Source organism: Gopherus flavomarginatus, chromosome 2 (genome assembly GCF_025201925.1).
Source record: "Gopherus flavomarginatus isolate rGopFla2 chromosome 2, rGopFla2.mat.asm, whole genome shotgun sequence".
Classification (NCBI taxonomy): Eukaryota; Metazoa; Chordata; order Testudines; family Testudinidae; genus Gopherus; species Gopherus flavomarginatus.
Window position 1 is genome coordinate 41755599 of NC_066618.1, and position 20804 is coordinate 41776402.

Consider the following 20804-nt stretch of genomic DNA (forward strand, 5'->3'; position numbering starts at 1 on the left):
ACAATGTAGGGTCTATCATTAATGTACTTCATTTGGGACTTGGAATAGCCATTGCCAAGTTAACCACAAATTGCCAAGGTCAGTTCTTGGAAGGTCCAATTCTGCTCTCTACCTGTAGTCAGCTCTGCTATTGAGCCAACTGTAGTTCTGGAATGATGGTAAGGTGAGGTGCATTGGAAACAAAATTCTTTAATAGCTACAAAAGTATATTAGTTCAGAATAAAGAGATTAATTTTCAAAACTTTACCTTCATAGCCCTGAGAACACAAATTTTCTGTAGTTCCATGGATCTTCCACCTATTCCATGAGCCCGATCCTTTGGACAGCATGACTTTCCTTTCCTCTCCGTGGGCAGAGTTGAAAAATAAATCTTCCCCTTGGATTGCGAGAAGGGTCTTATTTCTGCATTCCCACTGCTGGAGTTCACTTGTCTTGTTACAAGGATACAGTGTGATCGCAGCCTGATCTTTCATTGAAGGCACACCCAAGCACAACTTCAATGCCATACTCAGAATCTGGTGATCAGAGACCCACCTGAATTTTTGAGACTCATCGTCCTGATTGCAAGTGACAATTATGACTGAGTTAGAGCTTTGAGCTTTTACACAGAGTTTATGGTCTTCATTGTGTATTAAAAATATTCCACTGCCTGTAAAACAAAATGAGAAAAAATGTATGGTGAAGGTTGTAATAGGAGGTAAACTGGTCAGTTATTGGATGTTTGAGCCCCCTGCAGTGAAGGAGCTGTTGTGATGCTGGCAAAGCAGGTGCCAGGTTATGCCAAGGTCCCCAGGCCTCACTTTGACACTGACACTTACATAGCTGGAATTATGCTGCCTCCCTTGTGTGTATTATTAAAATAAATTTAGTACTAGAAAAATGTGCTGAGTGTTTAGATTTTATTCAATGCTTGCAAGATGCTGCATGCATTGATCTCACTTAGTACATCTGTATCGCATATTGTGAGGTCATATTTGTGTATTTGCATTGCAAGCCTCTGTAGCTGTGCCAGTCACCAGACAGGAGAGTGAGACATTAATTAGTGTGAAATTAATGCTGGCTTACAACAAAAGAAGTGTTATGTCCTGCCTATCAGAGAAGGCCCATCAAAACCAGACAAACTGTTGTGGAATGTCAGAGAACAAAAGACTTTGTTGATTGCTTTTCTGTTGTCCCTCTCCCCCACCCCAGCACCTCATGAAAAGGAAAAGTGAGTGTGAATTCCTCCCATCAGCTGAATTGGCAGCTCAGAGTGGGACGGAAATAAAAATCCCTGATATGGAGAAATTGTATCTCTGTGCTGCATGGACTCTCGAGGGCAAGCAAGAGATTCCCAGTGTTTATCCTGGCTTAGCCCTATAGAACATACAACGCTTGATTATTATAGAAGCTTCTATTACCTTTTGAAACTTAAGAGCCTATCTCATTTGGGTGTATGTTACTTGTTTTAACCTTGTAAATAACTCTCTTATTTCCTTCTCCTAGTTAATGACTCTTTAGTTAGTTTATTATAGGACTGGCTGCAAGTGTTGGCTTTGGTGTAAATCTAAGGAACAATTGATCTGGGGTAAGTGACTGATCCATTGCGACCGGCAGTAACCTGAATATTGTTTTGATTTTTGGTTTAAGGGACCATCTATCACAAAGCCAAGCTTCCCTGGGTGACAAGATCGATCAGAGTACCCAAGGGGACTGTCTGTGACTCCATGGCTAGGCTATTATAGAGCCTGAGGAGTTTGCACTTAATAAATGATTGGTAAAATCTAAGTATGGAACTCACAACCAATTTGGGGTTTGAACCCTGCTTTTTAACAGTCTGCCCTGAGTTTGGTTGTCATGCTCTTGAGTCATTGTAGGACAGCTTAACAGCTGTACCTTTCTATCTAAATTTAATGAGAAAGAGATCAGGGGCAACTCATCATAAGCACAGGAGGACAATCATTCAAACAAACAAAATGTATAACATTGTATAACCTGCAGATATTGGAAATGTAACAAATATAATGCAAGTTGCTCTTCTTCTTCAGATCCTCAAGACATGCTGATCCCAAGGAGTGTTTCAAAGATTAGTCTGCGAGAATTCATGATTTCCTCACCACCTCAATCTTGTACTGTCACGTAGAGTGTTGTTATACATGTTAATTTTTCAAATGTCTAGGCTAGATTGTAAGTTCCTTTGGGCAGGGACCATGACTTCTGATATGTAGGGCAGTTTTGAGCACACTGTTAAAGCTCACTAAAGGTGGCTCCATGCTCAGGACTGCAAGGGAATGGTTTAATCTCCTGTGAAAGTTAGAGCAGCCTTAGGGTAACTATAGTGGCTCGGGCTTGAAGGAGCACAATAGCACATTGGCCATGTTGCCTCCTCCAAACACACCCCTGACATGCCTCACCATCTGGGGGCTAGAAAAGGATGGTTTAGAGCCTGCTGTGTGTCAAAGAAAGGAAATCCCCTCCGCTGCCTGATTAGATCCACTTTACGGATTTATGCTACCAGAGTGGTAGAAGTGTCCTAGCAGGGTCCAGGATCTTGCCTTATGTAATTCTGTAAAGGGGCGAGACTCACCCCTGCAGCACCTCCTGCTGGTGTCCTGGGAATTAGCTCTTTTTCCAGTCTGGGAGTGTCCTCTGCAGGCCAACATCTCTCTTTTCCTGGGCCCCTGTGTCCCTCCCAGACCCTGGTGCCCCTTTGCACTGGGGCAAGATTCCTTGGCAGTAACCTCACAGTCTCGGGATCTGCCAGCACAGTTTCTGACCCACATCTTGGTCTAAACCCTGATTCTATGCCTTGAAGGAAATCTGAGGACTCCAGATGCCACCAAAACTGAGTGAAGCTGTTTTAAATTAGGGCATAAATAAATAATCTCACTCTGCCCCAAAGAGAAAGTTAAAGTAACTAAGGAAAGGACAAAAAGAGAAGCACTTTTATATCCTCACTTCAAAAAAAATAGTCAGGACAGGAACTTACCTGGCAGTTGAATTGATGTAGTGATGAGGGAAAGAAAAATCAGGAGCAGGTAGACAGCCATTGCAAATATTTCATTCCCTTCTTCCCTTCACCAAAAATAACACTGAGTTATAATCAGTGCCTCATAAGAAAATCCTTCTCTAATGAGCCAGATTAGCAGGTACTCCTTAGTTTTGAAGAGCTGGTTAATATAGGGAAGTTCTATATAAGGGCTTTAAATAAGGAACTATCCTATCCCATGTGACTTTTTAAAATAAATTTATTGTGAGAACTTTGCATACGTAAGCTAATTTCTCTAGGGTTGAAAGAGTGTGTTCTTCTACAGAAATGTCAATGACAAACTTAGTGTTTGCTGTTCATTGTGGATTTCTTGGAATATGGTTGTCACACAAGGGTAGTTTTCTGAGTTACTAAGCCAATCAGAATTCCAGTGAGAATATAGTAAAAAAGACCAGGAGAGGGAGAAAGAGGAAACAGAGATGAGTCTGCAAATGTGTGTCAGTAACTTCAGAGAAAACCTTTAGTACAACATTACACTTTTTAGAGAATATGAAATTCAAACTTGATCTGACCTTGGAGTTAGCAGGGACTGAGAATTCCCAACCTTGAGGATTTCCCAACATAGAAAAGAAGACCTGCCTTAATTGACAACTGGCCCTTCCGTGGCTCCATTGGCTGTGCTCTCACAGGAGCCAGGAGGCTGATGACTACATTAGTAGCAGCCATGGAGGGAACCCACAGAGACAAAATCAGATCTCCAGCTAGAAATTTGGTGGTGTTTCAAGGGATAGTGCTAATAGACATCCTGGCTAATTGGGCAGGGATGGTGTTCCTAGCCTGGGAATGAGGAGCAGGGGATGGATCACTTGATTACTAATTCGATTCATTCCCTCTGAAGCACCAGGCATTGGCCACGGTTGGAAGACAGAATACTGGGCTAGATGGACCTTTGGTCTGACCCAGTATAGCCACTCTTATGTTCTAGAGGGCAGCTAGATCACTGCCCCATAGAAAAACCATAGAGCTCCAACAAAGTGGCATTACCTGAGGAATCTTCAGGAGTTGGGGGCTTTAATGTTATGAAAAGATATAGGTCAGGCTAAAGGTAGTTTTACATTATTGGGATCTGGGAGCAGGTGCTTGCAACTCAAATGCTGCAGGTGAGAGGCTACGGAGTTCTAAAAGCTGTACATTCCCGTCCCTTGAGCTTTGTCTTTGAACAGTGACCGAGGGACATGACCTGTCCTTGGCTAGCTGAGTTGTTCAGCTAAATACATTTCGATTAAGATTTTTCACTCTAAAGGTAAAGTTATGAAGAATGAAAGAACGTTTATTTTCCTATATTTGAAAATTAGAGGCAATTCCCAAACAAAAAAATTCCATTAGGAAAGTTAAAGTAATGCCATACGCACCGAGCTCACTCTTAGAAGAGTGGCTCACTTTCTAAACATTTGCTCCCTTTAAAAAGTATATATATATAGAGAGAGAGGTACAGGTGGGGTTACAAACTCTTACTGAGGTTGCCTGACACTTTCCTTATAAGACCCTATTTTCACTTGCTTATAACTTTGCCATACTTTAATCATTTGGTTTGAAAAGTTCTGTGCTGGGTGTCTGTTATTTGCTCGTCTGTTTGAAAGTTTCCACCAAAAGAGTTCAGCCATTTCTTAGAACAAGGTTAGGTAAATATATTGTTTAGTCATATTAAAATAATTCCCATGACCTACTCTTTGAAAAGCGCAAATGCCTTTAGGCTTTGGAGAAGGGACTTGAAATGTGTCAGGGGGACCAAATTCATCCAGATTTGACCAAGTTATAAGTCTCTGAAAAATCTCATTTCACACATGCTCAGTAGAGACTTGGAAGTATTTAACTGCAATGCTTTGGGAAGATTCTGCCTACAGTAAGCATGCTCTATCCTGGCTCTACAGGTACCAAGCAGGCTTTCCCTGAAATTGCTGTTCCTGGCTGCTGCAGCCCATGGTGGCACTGGGCACCAGCACGGAGAACAGGGAGCCTTTCAGTCCTGTGCTCTCAGTGTTCTCTCTCCTGTCCCAGGAAGCCAGGAGGAGCAAGCCACCTGGCAAATGCTGAGGAGAGAAGAGCCAGATCAGGGAGGGGCAGTGCATTTCTGGTACTTCAAGAACTCTCATTCATAAGCGATAGTGCTGGTCGCAAAGAAATGCTCCTTCTGGCAGTGCTGGAATAGTGTTCTCGAGCATTCCGGCATGACTCATGCTCTGGGGAGGGGCCAGGGAACAGAATGGGACAAGGAGCCAAGCTGGGGGGAAATTGATAGACAGGGGCTGGAGACTGGTAGAGGTTGGGGAAGAGAAGCTTAGATTGGAAGCTGGGGGTGGATGGGAATCTGGGATGGGCTGGACAAGGTGACTGGGACTGACAGGAGGGGAGCCTGAGACTGGCTGGATGGGAAATAGGGGTGGGCAGGGAACAGGTGACTGGGAGCCAGTGAATGGAAGAGACTATGAGTGGCTGGAAAAAATGGTATGTATACATGTAATTAAAGATTGTATCATAATGTATATGCCCAAGGCACTCAAAATAAGGACAAACAAGCAACCTTTATTCTGGCCTTGCGTAACTTTGCAATGCTCAGCTTTGCAATTGTAATGCTCCTTTAACATAACTTTTGTGTGTAATATATATGAAATTGTAATTTGGGTTATTTTGGAGGCCCCTGTTAAGGCCCTTTTTTTCTGGTACAATTGCTATCTCCCTGGTCAGGTGTTTTTCTGTTTCTTCTTCAAGGGGCAGAGACAGCAGAATTTGCACTGGAGGCAGCTTGATGATGACAGTGGGAGGAAATTGGAGAGTAGAACTTCTGCCATCATTCTCATTCTCATGCCTGGTGCACAGGACATCAAGTGTCACAAAAGAACAGAAGCCAAGGGAGGAGGAGGCTTATATTAACAGAATGCACGTTAACATAGTGGGGGACGAGAAACTGAACCTGTCCTGAAGATCGATTAGTTTTTAGAGAAGTAGTTGCTAATATTAAAAGGCACCAATGACCTGCAGAGAGATGCTAATACTAAATAAATGGAAATATTAGGGGTCTGATTCACCTCAGGGGCTATACTTGATTTTGCCACCACAGGGTTGCCAGGTGTCCAGTTTTCGACTGGAATGCCTGGTCGAAAAGGAACCCTGGTGGTTCCAGTCATCACCGCTGACTGGGTAATTAAAAGTCCAGTTGGCGGCTCAGGCAGGCTCCCTACCCAGCTCTATGAGACTTCTGGGAAGCTGCCGGCATCTCCCTCTGTCTCCTAGGTGGAGGGATAGCCACAGGAGCTCTCCGTACTGCCCCTGCCCCCAGTGCCAGCTCAGCTGCTCCCATAGGCCAGGAACCGCAGCCAATGGGAGCTGAGGGGGCAGTGCCTGTAGGCGCGGGCAGAGCCATGTGGTTGTGACTCTGCTTAGGAGCCAGAGGGAGATGCTGGCAGCTTCCTGGAAGCACCTGGGTTAAGCACAGGCCGGAGCCCGCACCCCCACCTCCCTATGCACCCCAACCCTCTGCCCCAGCCCAGAGTCCCCTCCTGCACCCCAAACCCAAGCCCCACTCAGAGCCCGGACCCCCAGCTACAGCCCTCACTCCCACCCACCCCCACACACTCCAATCTCCTGCCTCAGCCCAGAGACCTCTCCTGCACCCCCAACCCTTCATTTTCAGCCCATACCATAGCTGGAGCCCTCACCCTCCTCACCCTGCATGCCAACCTCCTACTCCAGCCCGTTGAAAATGAGTGAGTTAGCAAGGGTAGGGGAGAGCAAGCCAAAGAGGGAAGGGGATGGAGTGAGCAGGAGGTGTGGCCTTGGAAAAGGGGCAGGGGGGCGGGAAGGGTGTTTGTTTTTCTGCAAATAGAAAGTTGGCAACCCTAAGCACAAACCCCAGCAGCACAAGTCTCCAGCAGCAGCAGTACTTCAGGGAGGTAGCAGTTGGCAAAGCCTAAATCTAGCTTCCATTGGGTGAAGTGGGGCCCAAAAGCCTGGACCTGGGAAGAGGGTTACTGCGTGTAGTGATGATTCAGCATGTTCTTTCAGAGGCATCTGCCTAGGGGACAGGAAATCTTTACATTCACAGTACTCAGATGCACCACCTTGTCTGGAAATCTGGACGCATTTGCAGAAAAAGAGGAAATGAAGATTAAGTACAAATTAGCAAGAAATGTGGCAATGCATTAAACATAGATATAGCTGTGTATAATCACCTGACTGATGTTCTGTGGCCTAGAGGAAATGAGTCAGTGACCTGAGACCAGGTTCTAGTGGACAGTTTTCCACATAAAGTCCTTGTGGCACAACTGCTCCTTGCCCTAGTTAAAAGGAGATTAAAGAACTCCTCTGGGCTCAATCAACCCCAACCTGCCGCACCTGCGTCGCTTCCCACAGCTCCCATTGGCCGGTAACGGTGAACCTTGGTGGCTGGGAGGTGTGGACAGCCATGCAAATGTAAACAAACTGTCTGGCGGTCTGCCAGTAGATTACCCTGCTGGGCTGCGTGTGGCCCATGGGCTGCGTGTGGCCCATGGGCTGCCCAACACTGGCCTAGGCTATATTTCTCTAGCTTGTTTAAGAAGTGACCATGTAAAACAGTATCAAAAGATTTAAAGTCGAGATATACCACATCTACTGCTTCCCCCTAACTACAAGGCCGGTTACCTTATCAAAGATGAATATTAGCTTGGTTTGACATGATTTCTTTTTGATGAATCCATGTTGACTATTACTTATCACCTTATTTTCTTCTAGGTGCTTACAAATTGATTATTTAATTATTTACTCCATTATCTTTCCAGGTACCAAAGTTAAGATGCTTGGTCTATAATTCCCGGGGTTGTTTTTTCTCAATCTGAGACAGTTCCTCAGATTTGTCACCTAAAAAGAATGGCTCAAGTTGGGGAATCTCCCTCACATCGTCATCAGTGAAGACCAATGCAAAAAGTTCATTTAGTTTCTCTTCAATGGCCTTATCATCCAAAAATTTTTTTTTGTTAATAGTTTTTGAGTCTTTGGCTAGCTGTTCTTCAAATTCTTTTTTGGTTTAATTACATTTTTACACTTTTACACTTCACTTGCCAAAGTTTATGCTCCTGTCCATTTTCCTTAATAGGATTTAACTCCACTTTCAAAAGAATGTCTTCTTGCCTCTCACTGCTTCTTTTACTTTGTGGTTTAACCACAATGGCTTTTTTTTGTTCCTCTTACAATGTTTTTTAATTTTGGGGTATACATTTAAGTTGAGCCTCTATTCCGTTATCTTTAAAAAGCTTCCATGCAGCTTGCAGGGATTTCACTTTTCACACTGTATCTTTTAATTTTTGCTTAACTAACTTCCTCATTTTTGTGTAGTTCTGAAAATTAAATGCTACCATAGGGGGCTGCTATATTGTTTTTCCCCCTCTACAGGGATGTTAAATTTAATTATATTATGGTTATTATTACCAAGCAGTTCAGCTATAGTCACCTCTAGCTTAGACCCTGTGCTCCACTTAGGACTAAATCAAGAGTTGCCTTTCCTCTTATGGGTTCCAGGAATAGCTGCTCCAAGAAGCAGTCATTTAAGGTTTCAAGAAACTCTGCATCCCATCCTGAGGTAACATGTACCCAGTCATTATGGGGATAGTTGAAATCCCTCATTATTGTTTTATATTTATAGCCTCTCTCTAATCTCCCTGAGCATTTCAAAGTCACTAACACCATCCTGGTCAGGTGGTCGGTAGTATAGCCCAGCTGCTATATTCTTATTATTCAAGCATGGAATTACTATCCATAGAGATTCTATGGTACAGTTTAATTTATTTAAGATTTTTACTTCATTTAACTCGATGATTTCTTTCTTTCACATATAGTGCCACTCCCCCATCAGCACAACCTGTTCTGTCCTCCTGATATATTTTGTACCCCAATATTACTGTTTCCCACTGATTATCTTCATTCCACCAAGGTTCTGTGATACCTATTGTATTAATATCCTCATTAATATGAGGCACTCTAGTTCACCCATCTTATTATTTAGACTTCTAGCATTTGTATATAAGCATTTAGCTAAAAAGTGACAATGTTTTGTTTGCCATTACACAATGTAATTGAATGAGATTCTTTTTCATTTAACTGTTTCTCATCAGATCCTACACATAATTTTATCATCTTCCATCCTCTCCTCCTTACTAGGACCAAGAGTCAGAAGCCAGACCAGGGTCATGCTGAATTTGCTGACATGTGGTACAGCACTTTGCTTTCCTCTCAACCTCTTCATGGATCCCTGACCACCAGACATGTCTCTGGGCTATGGCCTTCATGTGTACAATGCCAAAATGATCTTCATGAAGAGTTTCCAGAACACTAAACTGATTTTTGAATGATCCCCTGCATTTCCCATATGATACAACCTTAATTCACAGATAACTCATGTTGGTGTGATACTAATTTTGTAAACTGGAGATTTTTATGATCCAGCCTGTACCCTGCAGTGCAATTCCCTTCACAAGACAAGTGTATCATCCTTAGTAGTTTCTTTATTGATGTCTGTGCTAGTGATGGGTAATCCATCCACCAAACTGAGATAGAACACTTTGTCCAAAGTTGCTTTGGGTTGATGGGAGTTTGGGCATGGCAGGTGTGACAGCCCATTATCATTGCCACACTGAGTCCTTTTATAGAATTGAATAGTATAGGCATGAGCTGAAAATAGCTATACCCATTACTGCATACAAGCAGCAGCTAATGATGGAATTCCACGTTTCAATCAAAACATTGAAATTAATGGGTAATGATCTGTCAGCAAGGTAAAATATCTACCATATGGATAGGTGTGGAACTTCCCAATTCTGAAGATAAAGCTTCTCTCTCTATTTGTAGATAGTTCTTCTCAAGGGAGGTGAATATTTGTGAAGCAAAGACAACTGGTTTTCTCCATGTCATCAGGAAAAATATAGGCAAGAACTGCAACCATCAATCAGGTGGGATTTGCCCAAACACTTGAGGCAAGTCAAGAGGGAGGAACACTAATAGGCATAAACTTGTGACCAGCCTTGCATGGCTTTAACCCTGGAAACCAAGGCATGTCCTGGTGCCAAGGTGGGAAAGAACCTTGCTGAGCAGGGTCCTACTCTAGTACTAGCAACTAACTGTAACAACTAACTATTTACAGAAGAAATACAAAGATATCGATTACGGAGAGAACTTGCAGAGCAAAAATGAGCAGTTCCAGAGACCGTCACAGCTGGAAAAAAGAAACTGAGCGGGCAGTAAGCTCCTATGTACAGTTCCATGAGGGTGCAACTCCTGGGGTCACCGGAACTGACTCAACAAATATACTGAGGTAAAAATCCTCAGTGACTATGCATGCAGTGCATGGGAATGGATATGAGAAAGCACTCAGAGAAGAACTCACATTTGTCTTGACATACTCTCAGCCCAGGGTCTTCCAAACTTTGCAAGACAGCATTCAAATTTTGAAGATGATCCTCTTGATACTTTCCTGTAACAAGGGTGTCATCCAAATAGCACTGAACTATTCATTCCATTCAGGATCTCATCCATGGCTTTTTGCAACAGGGCAGGTGCTCAGAGTGATACCAAAAGGCAACATGTTGTAGCAAAATAAGCCGTTTTTGTGTGTTGATTATGAGATACTTATCAGAGGCCAGATCAATCTTCATTTGTAGGTATGCACTGAGCACATCCAATTTATTGAAACACTTCCACTAAGAGTTGTCCGTAGTGGTGTTGTAGCCATGTTGGTCCCAGGATATTAAAGAGAAAAGGTGGATGAGGTAATATCTTTTATTGGACCATCTGTTGGTGAAAGAGGCAAGCTTTTGGGCTACATGGGTGACCTGAAGAGCTCTATGTAGCTCAAAAACCTCACCCATCTTGTCTCTCCATTAAGAATAACAAACAAATCTTCACTATGAGGTTGTGGATACCGGTCCGCACATAAAATCAGATTCAGCATCACTTGGAAATCTCCACAAATTTGGACAGAGCCATCCTTCTTGATCACTGGTATGATGGGTGTAGCCCATTCACTGTGTGAAATCTGTGACAAGACTTCAATTTTCACTAATTGTCCAAATCAGCTTCCACTTGAGGCTTGAGAGCATCAGGCACAACTTGCCTACTTTTGGCTGGCTGTCAGACTTAACAGTGATCGCCACTGACATGTTGCTCATCTGTCCAAGTTCTTTTTCAAAAAATTTGGAGTGTATATCCAGTATTTCTTAAAGATTTTGAAGTATTTTTGTGATCACCTTAATCTCAGTCCAACTGCTTCTCAAGCCAAGATCTGCCAAATAATGCAGGATACTTTCCTTCAATCACATGCAGGGGTGAAATGACTGATTGTCCATTAAGATGAACTGCCCTCCAGTATAAGGCTTCATAACTGTGGAATTTTCTTCCAGGGGAACTTATGACAAAGTCTGATGATAGGCAGATGCTCCAACATCAATCTCCATTCTTGTAGGAACTCCCTTGACCAAGGCTATGAGCCAGATGCCATATATGACTTCAGCTTCTAACATACGCAGTTCTAGGTCTTGTTCAGTGTCACTAGAACTCATCTCCCTCCATATTATAGATTTCCAACTTCCATCCTTTCTTAAGTTCCATCTTCATAGGCATCTTCTTGAATGTATGGTTACTCTGTGTTGCTGGTTGTTGAGCTGTATAACAGGTCACAGTGATGTGTCCTTTCTTCTGGCACTTCCTCTGAATGACTTGGCCTGCCCAGTAATCCTTTTCAGCATGCATAGTTCATGCACAACAGCCACACAGAAATTCTTTACATTCCTGTGGTCCTCTGTCTTACTGATTCAGGAGGTGAGCTTATTATGTCACACTAAATTCCAGTATCAGAGGGGTAGCCGTGTTAGTCTGGATCTGTAAAAGCAGCAAAGAATCCTGTGGCACCTTATAGACTAACAGACGTTTTGGAGCACGAGCTTTCGTGGGTGAATACCCACTTCGTCAGATGCATGTAGTGGAAATTTCCAGGGGCAGGTATGTATATATATATATATATACAGGCAAGCTAGAGATAATGAGGTTAGTTCAATCAGGGAGGATGAGGCCCTGTTCTAGCAGTTGAGGTGTGAAAACTAAGGGAAGAGAAACTGGTTTTGTAATTGGCAAGCCATTCACAGTCTTTGTTTAATCCTGAGCTGATGGTGTCAAATTTGCAGATGAACTGAAGCTCAGCAGTTTCTCTTTGAAGTCTGGTCCTGAAGTTTTTTTGCTGCAGGATGGCCACCTTAAGGTCTGCTATAATGTGGCCAGGGAGGTTGAAGTGTTCTCCTACAGGTTTTAGTATATTGCCATTCCTAATATCTGATTTGTGTCCATTTATCCTTTTCCGTAGAGACTGTCCAGTTTGGCCGATGTACATAGCAGAGGGGCATTGCTGGCATATGATGACGTATATTACATTGGTGGAGGTGCAGGTGAATGAGAACCGGTGATGGTGTGGCTGATCTGGTTAGGACCTGTGATGGTGTCGCTGGTGTAGATATGTGGGCATCGAGGTTTGTTGCATGGATTGGTTCCTGAGCTAGAGTTACTATGGTGCAGTGTGCAGTTGCTGGTGAGAATATGTTTCAGGTTGGCAGGTTGCCTGTGGGCAAGGACTGGCCTGCCACCCAAGGCCTGTGAAAGTGTGGGATCATTGTCCAGGATGGGTTGTAGATCCCTGATGATGCGTTGGAGAGGTTTTAGCTGGCGACTGTATGTGATGGCCAGTGGAGTCCTGTTGGTTTTTTTCTTGGGTTTGTCTTGCAGTAGGAGGCTTCTAGCTCTGTTGATCTGTTTCCTTCTTTTCTCGTGCGGGTATTGTAGTTTTGAGAATGCTTGGTGGAGATTTTGTAGGTTTGGTCTCTATCTGAGGGGTTAGAGCAGATGCGGTTGTACCTCAGTGCTTGGCTGTAGACAATGGATCGTGTGATGTGCCCGGGATGGAAGCTGGAGGCATGAAGGTAGGCATAGCGGTTGGTAGGTTTTCGGTATAGGGTGGTGTTAATGTGACCATCACTTATTTGCACCGTGGTGTCTAGGAAGTGGACCTCCTGTGTAGACTGGTCCAGGCTGAGGTTGATGTTGAAAGAAAGAAACCAACACCGCTGTCTGTTGTTGTGGCTTCAAAACAGAACCAAAAGTGAAGTGAGACTTTTCACTGGCAAGGGTGAGTGCAGAGCACCCAAACGTTTAAAGGGATAGGACATTTCAGGGAAGATCCTGGCTGAGGCTTGGTGGCATTTAGGAGCAAAAAGAGGAATGCAGAGTTCTCTGTCTCCAGGGAACAGAGGCTGACCACTGAGGGATTGCTTGATGACACCAGGTGCCCAAGCCCTCTGAAGAAATATAGGGACCAACTTTTCTTTACTTTTATTTTCAGAGTCCTGGGACACGACCTTGGTTGATTAGACACACAAGGGATGAGAAGCCCAGACCTTCCTCTAAGTAGCTAATGGGCTTTGCCCTATGTGAGTTTGCAGGGACCCAGCACTTCCCAAGGGCCATGGAGGTATTTTGCCCTTTGGGGGGGGACTACTTTAACCTCCCCCCTCCAGTTCCCTCCCCCAGTGAAAGGGGTGGGTTCCTCAAGAATATATCAACACAGTTTGTGTCAGCAAGCTTTCCAGCCTGAGTTGACAGACTTGGGCCTGCAGGGCTCATGTTATTGCACTAATAATAGCTGTGTAGACTGTGTTTTGAACATGGGGCTTGGACAGAAGCTGGTACTCTAAAGCCTAGAGAAGGAAGGGAGGGGGGACTACAGAACCTGAGCTCCAGCCCAAGCCACAAACTTCAAAACACGGTCTACCCAGCTATTATTAGAGCACTAGTGTGAGACCCAACCTGGGATGAGAGGCTTGCTGCCACGGGCTGTGTAGATATGCCCTAAAAGGTACAGCCAGAGAGCTGTACCCAAGTCTGGAACCCAGCCTAGAAAGTCAAACCAGAGTCCAGAGAAGGACATCCAACATGAGAAGTGCTGCCCAATGGAGTGCCAGAGAGGTACAACCTATCACAGACCCTATCACCATAACTGGCATCATTGTTCAGGGATTCATTCATAAAAACAGAGATCTTAGGTCCAGACAGGAACATGATGATTATCTAGCCTGACATCTTTCATTACAAATGCCATAGAATTTCACACAATAATTCCTACAGCAAGCTCAACAGCTTGTGGTTGAAGAGAATGTATCTTTTAGAAAGATATTGCTGGAAGTCTCCATGCCATGAGCTAAATAATATGGGGAGAGAATATAATGGTTCTATCCCTTCAGAGGGTGCTTCCAGGTCAGGGTCAAAACACACTGACAGAGCAATTTAAGGAAACATTCACTGTTGCTTTTCATGCTGTACTAGTTCGGTACAAGAAGCAGGTGTTCTCAGTCTCTTGTGTAATCTGACATCTTTCACCAGCACTAGGCAAGAAAGGTGATGCGAAAACTGAGTTTAAGATGCACCACTATAACAGACAAAAAAGGAACTGAGCTGGGAATATTTCTAAAGCAATTGTTTAAGACATTGTTTAAGCAATTAATAAAATTAGAGGGTTAAATATAATTTATGTTAACTGCAAAGAACTAAGATAAGGAATTTTGGTAGAGCCAGGGGATTACTGCAGTGAATTATTGGTAAACATTCATTCAGTTAAAACCCATGAATTAGTTTCCAGGCACAATCCTTTCATTTTGCATGGAGAAGTGATTTGTTGGGGCCAAGAATGTTTGTGGAAGTCTCGAACCACCATGTGAATATGTAGTCACACAGAGTCATGAGAATGTTCAGGCTGTAATTTATATACATTTTAGTCATCCAATCAGGGAACAAAAAGTAACAACATTAATCTAAGGTGACCATTTAATAGCAAATGGTAACTTGTGAATATTGATTGAATAAAAACTCAATGAACAGTTCATGAGCAACCTTTGGCCAAAATATGTTGTTAAATATTTAATTTCAAATAACAAATTTATAAAAAAAATTAGTGTTTGTGAACAATTCACAAATTCAAAAGAGGGTTAACTTCAAATTAGTCATTATGAGTAGTTTCCACAGTTCTAGATTGTAGAAACATTTTATGCAGTAATCATTTCCTGGGGAAAAGTGGAGCTTAATGGTAACAGCACAGAACTTGGAGCCAAATCTACTGGGTGCTCTTTCCAGCTCTGCATTTATGTTGGACAAGACCAAGTCATTTAACAAGAAGTTCAGTCCAGGTAAAAGGGAAATAATATTTTTAGTTCAGGGGAAGAAATTGGAAGTGTTGATGAGTATTATATCAACATCCCCTGCTTGATGAAGTGTAATCACCGCTTTATGACAGAAGTGTGCCTCTTAGTGGTGGTGTATAGGAATTGCACTTCCAGATCAAGTCATAAATTTATCTACTCCGTAGCCTGTCTCTGACAGTGGCCGGAACCAAGTGATTTGGAAGAAGATGAAAGAAATTCTGCAGTAGGCAATTACATAGTTATCTGCCCACAGATGAAGTTTCAACCTAGTCCATTAGTTAGAGGTTGGTCTATGCACTGAACCATGAGTGTTTATAGCAGTGGTGGGCGGCCCATCAGGGTAATCCATTGGCAGGCTGCCAGTTTGTTTACATTTGCACAGCTGTCCACTGCTCCCATTGGCTGAGGTTCACTGTTCCCGGCCAATGGGAGCTGCGGAAAGCGGCGCAGGCCACAGGGACATGCTGGCTGCCACTTCTCGCAGCTTCCAATGGCCAGGAATGGTGACCACTGGGAGCTGCGAGTAGCCATGCAAATGTAAACAAATTGTCTGGCAGCCCGCCAATGGATTACCCTGATGAGCCGCAGGTTGGTTTATAGCCTTCCCAGAGCTCGTCTTTTTACATACTATTATAATGATGGAATATGGATATTTTTATCTTTATAAACATCCAATCCTTGTGGAATCTTGCTAATCTCAGCCTTGATCATATCTTGGGCCAATGAGTTCCAATGGTGTTATATGAAAAAGTATTCCTGTTTAAATTTGCTGTTTCATTGAATGCCCTCTTGTCCTGGTATTGTGACAGTGCAAGCAGAAGATCCTGATATACCTTCTCTTCAAAGTTTGTTATCTTGTGCATCTTTACCATGACCTCTCTCATTCATCCTCTCTCTAAGGAGAACAATCCAGAGTTTTCGATCTGTCTTCAAATGGAGTGATTTACATTATTTTTCACTGAACCTCCTCTATTTTTGCTATTTTTTTTTTAAGTGATAAGGTGATCAGAACAGAACACAATATTCTACATGAACATAATACCATTGATTTATATAGTGGCATGGATACATTCAGTATTGTTAGACCCAAACCTGATACTGGATACTCAGTTAGTAATTATAGCAAAATATGCCTTTTTCATCTTCACTTTAGATAAAAGTATCATCTTGAGGGCTCAGATGGGACACAAATGCTCATAGACCTTCTGCAGGCCCCCTGCATTGGGTGGGTTAGAAGGTTAGGAGAATGTAACCATTGCTTCTGGATACAAATCTCGCTAAACTTATCCCTCCTTTTGTCAGTTCCATGTCTATTCTAATTCACTGTATGTGGCGATGATGTTCAGAGCACTCAGAAGATAGTTCCATTCTTTTTTTCTCTCCTTCCTTCCCTCTTATTGTCACTTTCATTTTTTGTGGCTTGGTTCAAATCAGACAGAGACCTTGTCTACCTTTGTCATCGTACAGCAGCTAGCACAATGAGGCCCAGATTTTGACTGGGGCCTCTGGATGTTACTACAATAAAAATAAATATGGCCTTGTTTCTTTTCCTGCTCCAATTATCCCTTTCAAATCTCTTCTGGCTGGTGCCACCTCTTCCAGGGTAAACTTGCTCTCCATGACTCTGATCCAAAGTTCATTGAAGTCAGTGGAAAAGACCTTCATTGACATCAGGTGGCTTTGAATCAGGCTGTAGCAGGAGAGGCCTATGTTCCTCTAGTAAAACTCTCACTCCAAATTAACTTTTTAGCATGCAGGTTTCTCTCTTCAGGTCACACTTCCCTGAGTACTCCTGACACTGCTTGGAGAAAGGCCTTTCTGCAACTTCTAAGAGCTCTCTTGTTCTGAAAGAGAGAAGTACTAAGGAAAGGGAAATAAGAAATAAGATTGGTAGCAATACAATTTGAGGACTGGACACAACACCAAAGGTTTCAGGGAACCATCCAGTAGGCCTCAATGAAATATGCACACAAGCTAAACAAAAATTGTTGGCCTATTCATTTTCTTTTTCTGCTTTGGTGACTGGATGTTGCCCCTTATTTACTGTTGCCTTGTCCGCTACTTGATCACAACACAAGCTGGTATTGCTCCAGGTCAGTATTAGTTAATGAATAACTCTTTATTGTTCCTACTGGTTTCAATGTGAATATTGAGTTACGTACTCTAAAAAGGCAAAACTATTAAAAAGTCACAATAAACTGTTACTGTTTATTTCACAGAGCTAAAGTTGAATGCATAAACAAAGGAAACATTTAAATTTTCCTTTCACACATTCATATCTGTGTGAGGAAAAAATTTAATGCACACATGATTTACAGTTTACAAGATATACAAAAATCAGATTTTAAAATCATCATTTGGGAAGCTAAAGTTTCTGAAATATTTCACTCTTTAAACATTATAGAAAGAAACAGCTGATCTGCTAGAGCAATAGGGAAGACAGGTGCATTAGAAAAGTTATCGCATTGTATAGGCTGAGATCTCTCTTACAAGGCTAAGCTGTATTATGGAGAAAGAGTATTTAAGTGGCAGTGTTTCGTGAGGAGTGTCATGAGAGTTGTCCATTGCTACTGCATCTTTAGAATATTCTTAGCCTGTATCCTCCAACCAACACCTATGCTGGTATGCAGGAAGGTGTTACCACGGTCTCATCATCATGCTACCCAGACAAACTCCTTCTGTGGCCAGTAAGAGGTGCTAGTAGTGTCTGCCAGCCACATTGCTTGGGCTCCAGAGGCCTGCAGCCCTATTATGGATAGCCCCTGAGTGAGTGTGAGATGGAGGGGAACTGCATATTTGGCTCTGTATGTGGTCTGAAATTACAGGAACTGAAATTATGCAACATAGAACATTTTTTTAAATGGGATGTATTCAAATACAGTGCCATCAGCTACCCAATGCCAAATCCCTGTAGTGAAGTTTCCAGGAATATGTGTATTATTAACAGAATGAGACAAGTGCTTGCTGATCAGTTTGGAGAGACTGCATTGATGTTAAACCTGACACTCATGAGGGTGATGCAGGCATGATGAAGAAACAAATGCTTTGAAGGCTTATTCACATTGGCTTATGTTTCATTTTCATTCTCTTAAGTGTATCCATTTATTCCATTTCATAATTAGACAGCACTATATTTTTCATAAGAAATGCTCCTGTTAAAGTAGTTCTGGAATTGTATACAACTATAGAATGATTATGAAATGAAGTCATGGCTGCTGCTAGTATGTAAAAAAAATATGCAGATGCCAAAAAAGTGACTGCTACAGGATTTGCACAGGAGAAAATAGCTTTTTCTTAAACCTTCAGGTAACCCAGTTGCGTAATTTTATTAAAACAAGGCACATCTTTAATTTATCACACTAGAGAATAGCATGTTCATTTTGCTCAATGTTGGCCACAAGATCCTTTGTGTCACTAGTTCCAGGAACAGCATCAGTATTAAAATACATGTTGTTCTCAAAGCTGTCATTTGTTGCCATGTGATTCTTTCTTTTCCTGTAGAAGAAATAGCCTGCAAGGCCAACTCCTGCTAGGATAAGGAGTACCACAATAATAACAATCCCAGTTTTGCTGTGACTAGGTTCAGGAATCTTCTCCTCCTTTTTCACTGCTGTAAATGAATGCAAAGCAAGTTACTAGAAACCAGGCACGTGGCATCTGATTCTAGAATGCAATCCCGTACTTAGAAATGGTACCATAGTTTATTTTTATGCATGAATGCTTTATCATCTCCAGATAATTAGTGACTGACAATGCAGAAGGCAAAATCAGAAAGTATATGAAACAGCACAATTTATAAAGCTTAATGCAACATTTCAATCCAATTTTAGGGAAGTGTTCTGCATTTGGACATAAATGAGGTATTATGGATGTTTTATTATCGAGGAAATGCATTTGATGTCCATTAAGCATCTAAAAATATATGATGTGATATTATAATATGAAATATGACAATCTGGTATAATATATACTAATGCTTTTATTTGGGCTTTTTCTTTATTTATTTGAAAGAAAGTAAACCTACCTTTCTTGTCTGGGGGCTTCTCAGTTGATTGCACTTCAACAACTTTAAAACAGAAGAAAAACTGTTACTCAGCATCTTTAAAAGTCTTCATTTATACACTGAAAATTGTACATTAACGCTTACTAGTATATACTGTAAAAATCCATGAACAGGGCCATGGACTTTCCGGTATTGAATAAATACAATATTTTTACCAGTAGCAACATATGATAAATGACTCTAATATAGTTACAAAATATGCAATGAACCTGAAATGATTCTGCTGTGAGCTCCATACTGACAGACCCCTGCACCAGTGCAGAGCTATGGTGAAATTCATGGAGTGCTGCATACGCAGTTCACTTCACAGAGGAGCCTGTAGGAATGTGGCCTACAACCCTAATCCTGCATATGTTTACAACTGGGCACAGCGATTACTATTAGAAAGAAGTCACAGTAAGGACTAGGCCTGGCAGTGAATGTTTGCAGGATTGAGTCCTATGTGACATCTTTGTATTAGCTGTAACACCCCAGTATTTTTTGCTTATTTATCAAATGAAGTTCAACTGTATACACAGAATGGAAATATTTCCAGGGTTCTCAATAATTTGGGTAGAAATTATGTAAACATGTGCAATGGAAAACATTGACTTAAAGGAAGACTGCAGTTATAGATCTATGTTTTACAGCAGGGGTTGGCAACCTTTCAGAAGTGGTGTACCGAGTCTTCATTTATTCACTCTGATTTAAGATTTCGCGTGCCAGTAATACATTTAAACATTTTTAGAAGGTCTCTTTCTATAATTATATAATATATAACTAAACTATTGGTGTATGTAAAGTAAATAAGGTTTTTAAAATGTTTAAGAAGCTTCATTTAAAATTAAGTTAAAATGCAGAGTCCCCTGGATTGGTAGCCAGGACCCCAGGCAGTGTGAGTGCCACTGAAAATCAGCTCATGTGCCACCTTCAGCACGCGTGCCACAGGTTGCCTACCCCTGTTTTACAGTCTCTTCAAGAAAAAGCAGGCTTAAATTTAACATGCTGACATTAATTCTCTGAACTTTAAAATGAGGAATTATCACAGCCTTGCAAAATTCCACTTATTCACTCACCTGGGGCTATTTATTTTTGATAGATAAATAAAATCTCATTTGTTTTTCTATTGTTAATCATCACGTTGAAGTACAGGTGATTAGATTTTGTGGATGGTCTGTTACATTTTTGTGATAATTTTGCAAGGCTGTTTGTATAATATAAAAAACATCTTTCATCAGCAGTCAGGAGAAAGTCAGATGATTGTGTACTCAAGAGCAGCTTTCTATAAAAGGGTAATGAGATTCCCTCATTTCATATAGAGGAACTAGGCACATTTCAAATACTGAATGCATTTTGCAACAGTTAGAACAGAGCATGTTTACAAGAAACTTACCATCCTAGCCACCATGGATGTAGAGACTCTCTACACAAACATCCCACACATAGATGGAATACAAGCTGTCAGGAACAGTATCCCTGATGATGTCACAGCACAACTGGCTGCTGAACTCTGTGCCTTTATCCTCACATA

At 42.0% G+C, this 20804-nt stretch overlaps 2 protein-coding genes across 2 annotated transcripts in view; both read right to left on the reverse strand.

Moving 5' to 3' along the window:
• Positions 1-3116, reverse strand: part of LOC127044525 (macrophage mannose receptor 1-like) — a 55521-nt gene extending 52405 nt beyond the window's left edge. The window contains exons 1-2 of the mRNA XM_050939493.1: positions 2969-3116; positions 248-649 (exon numbers count right to left, since the gene is read on the reverse strand). Of these exons, the coding sequence (XP_050795450.1) occupies positions 248-649; positions 2969-3029 (463 nt within the window). The 5' untranslated portion in view covers positions 3030-3116. The remainder of the gene's footprint in view (positions 1-247; positions 650-2968) is intronic.
• Positions 3117-17417: 14301 nt separating this feature from the next.
• The window catches only part of LOC127044523 (macrophage mannose receptor 1-like), an 88971-nt gene continuing 85584 nt past the window's right edge, over positions 17418-20804 (reverse strand). Inside the window, exons 29-30 of the mRNA XM_050939492.1 lie at positions 19256-19297; positions 17418-18841 (exon numbers count right to left, since the gene is read on the reverse strand). Of these exons, the coding sequence (XP_050795449.1) occupies positions 18591-18841; positions 19256-19297 (293 nt within the window). The 3' untranslated portion in view covers positions 17418-18590. The remainder of the gene's footprint in view (positions 18842-19255; positions 19298-20804) is intronic.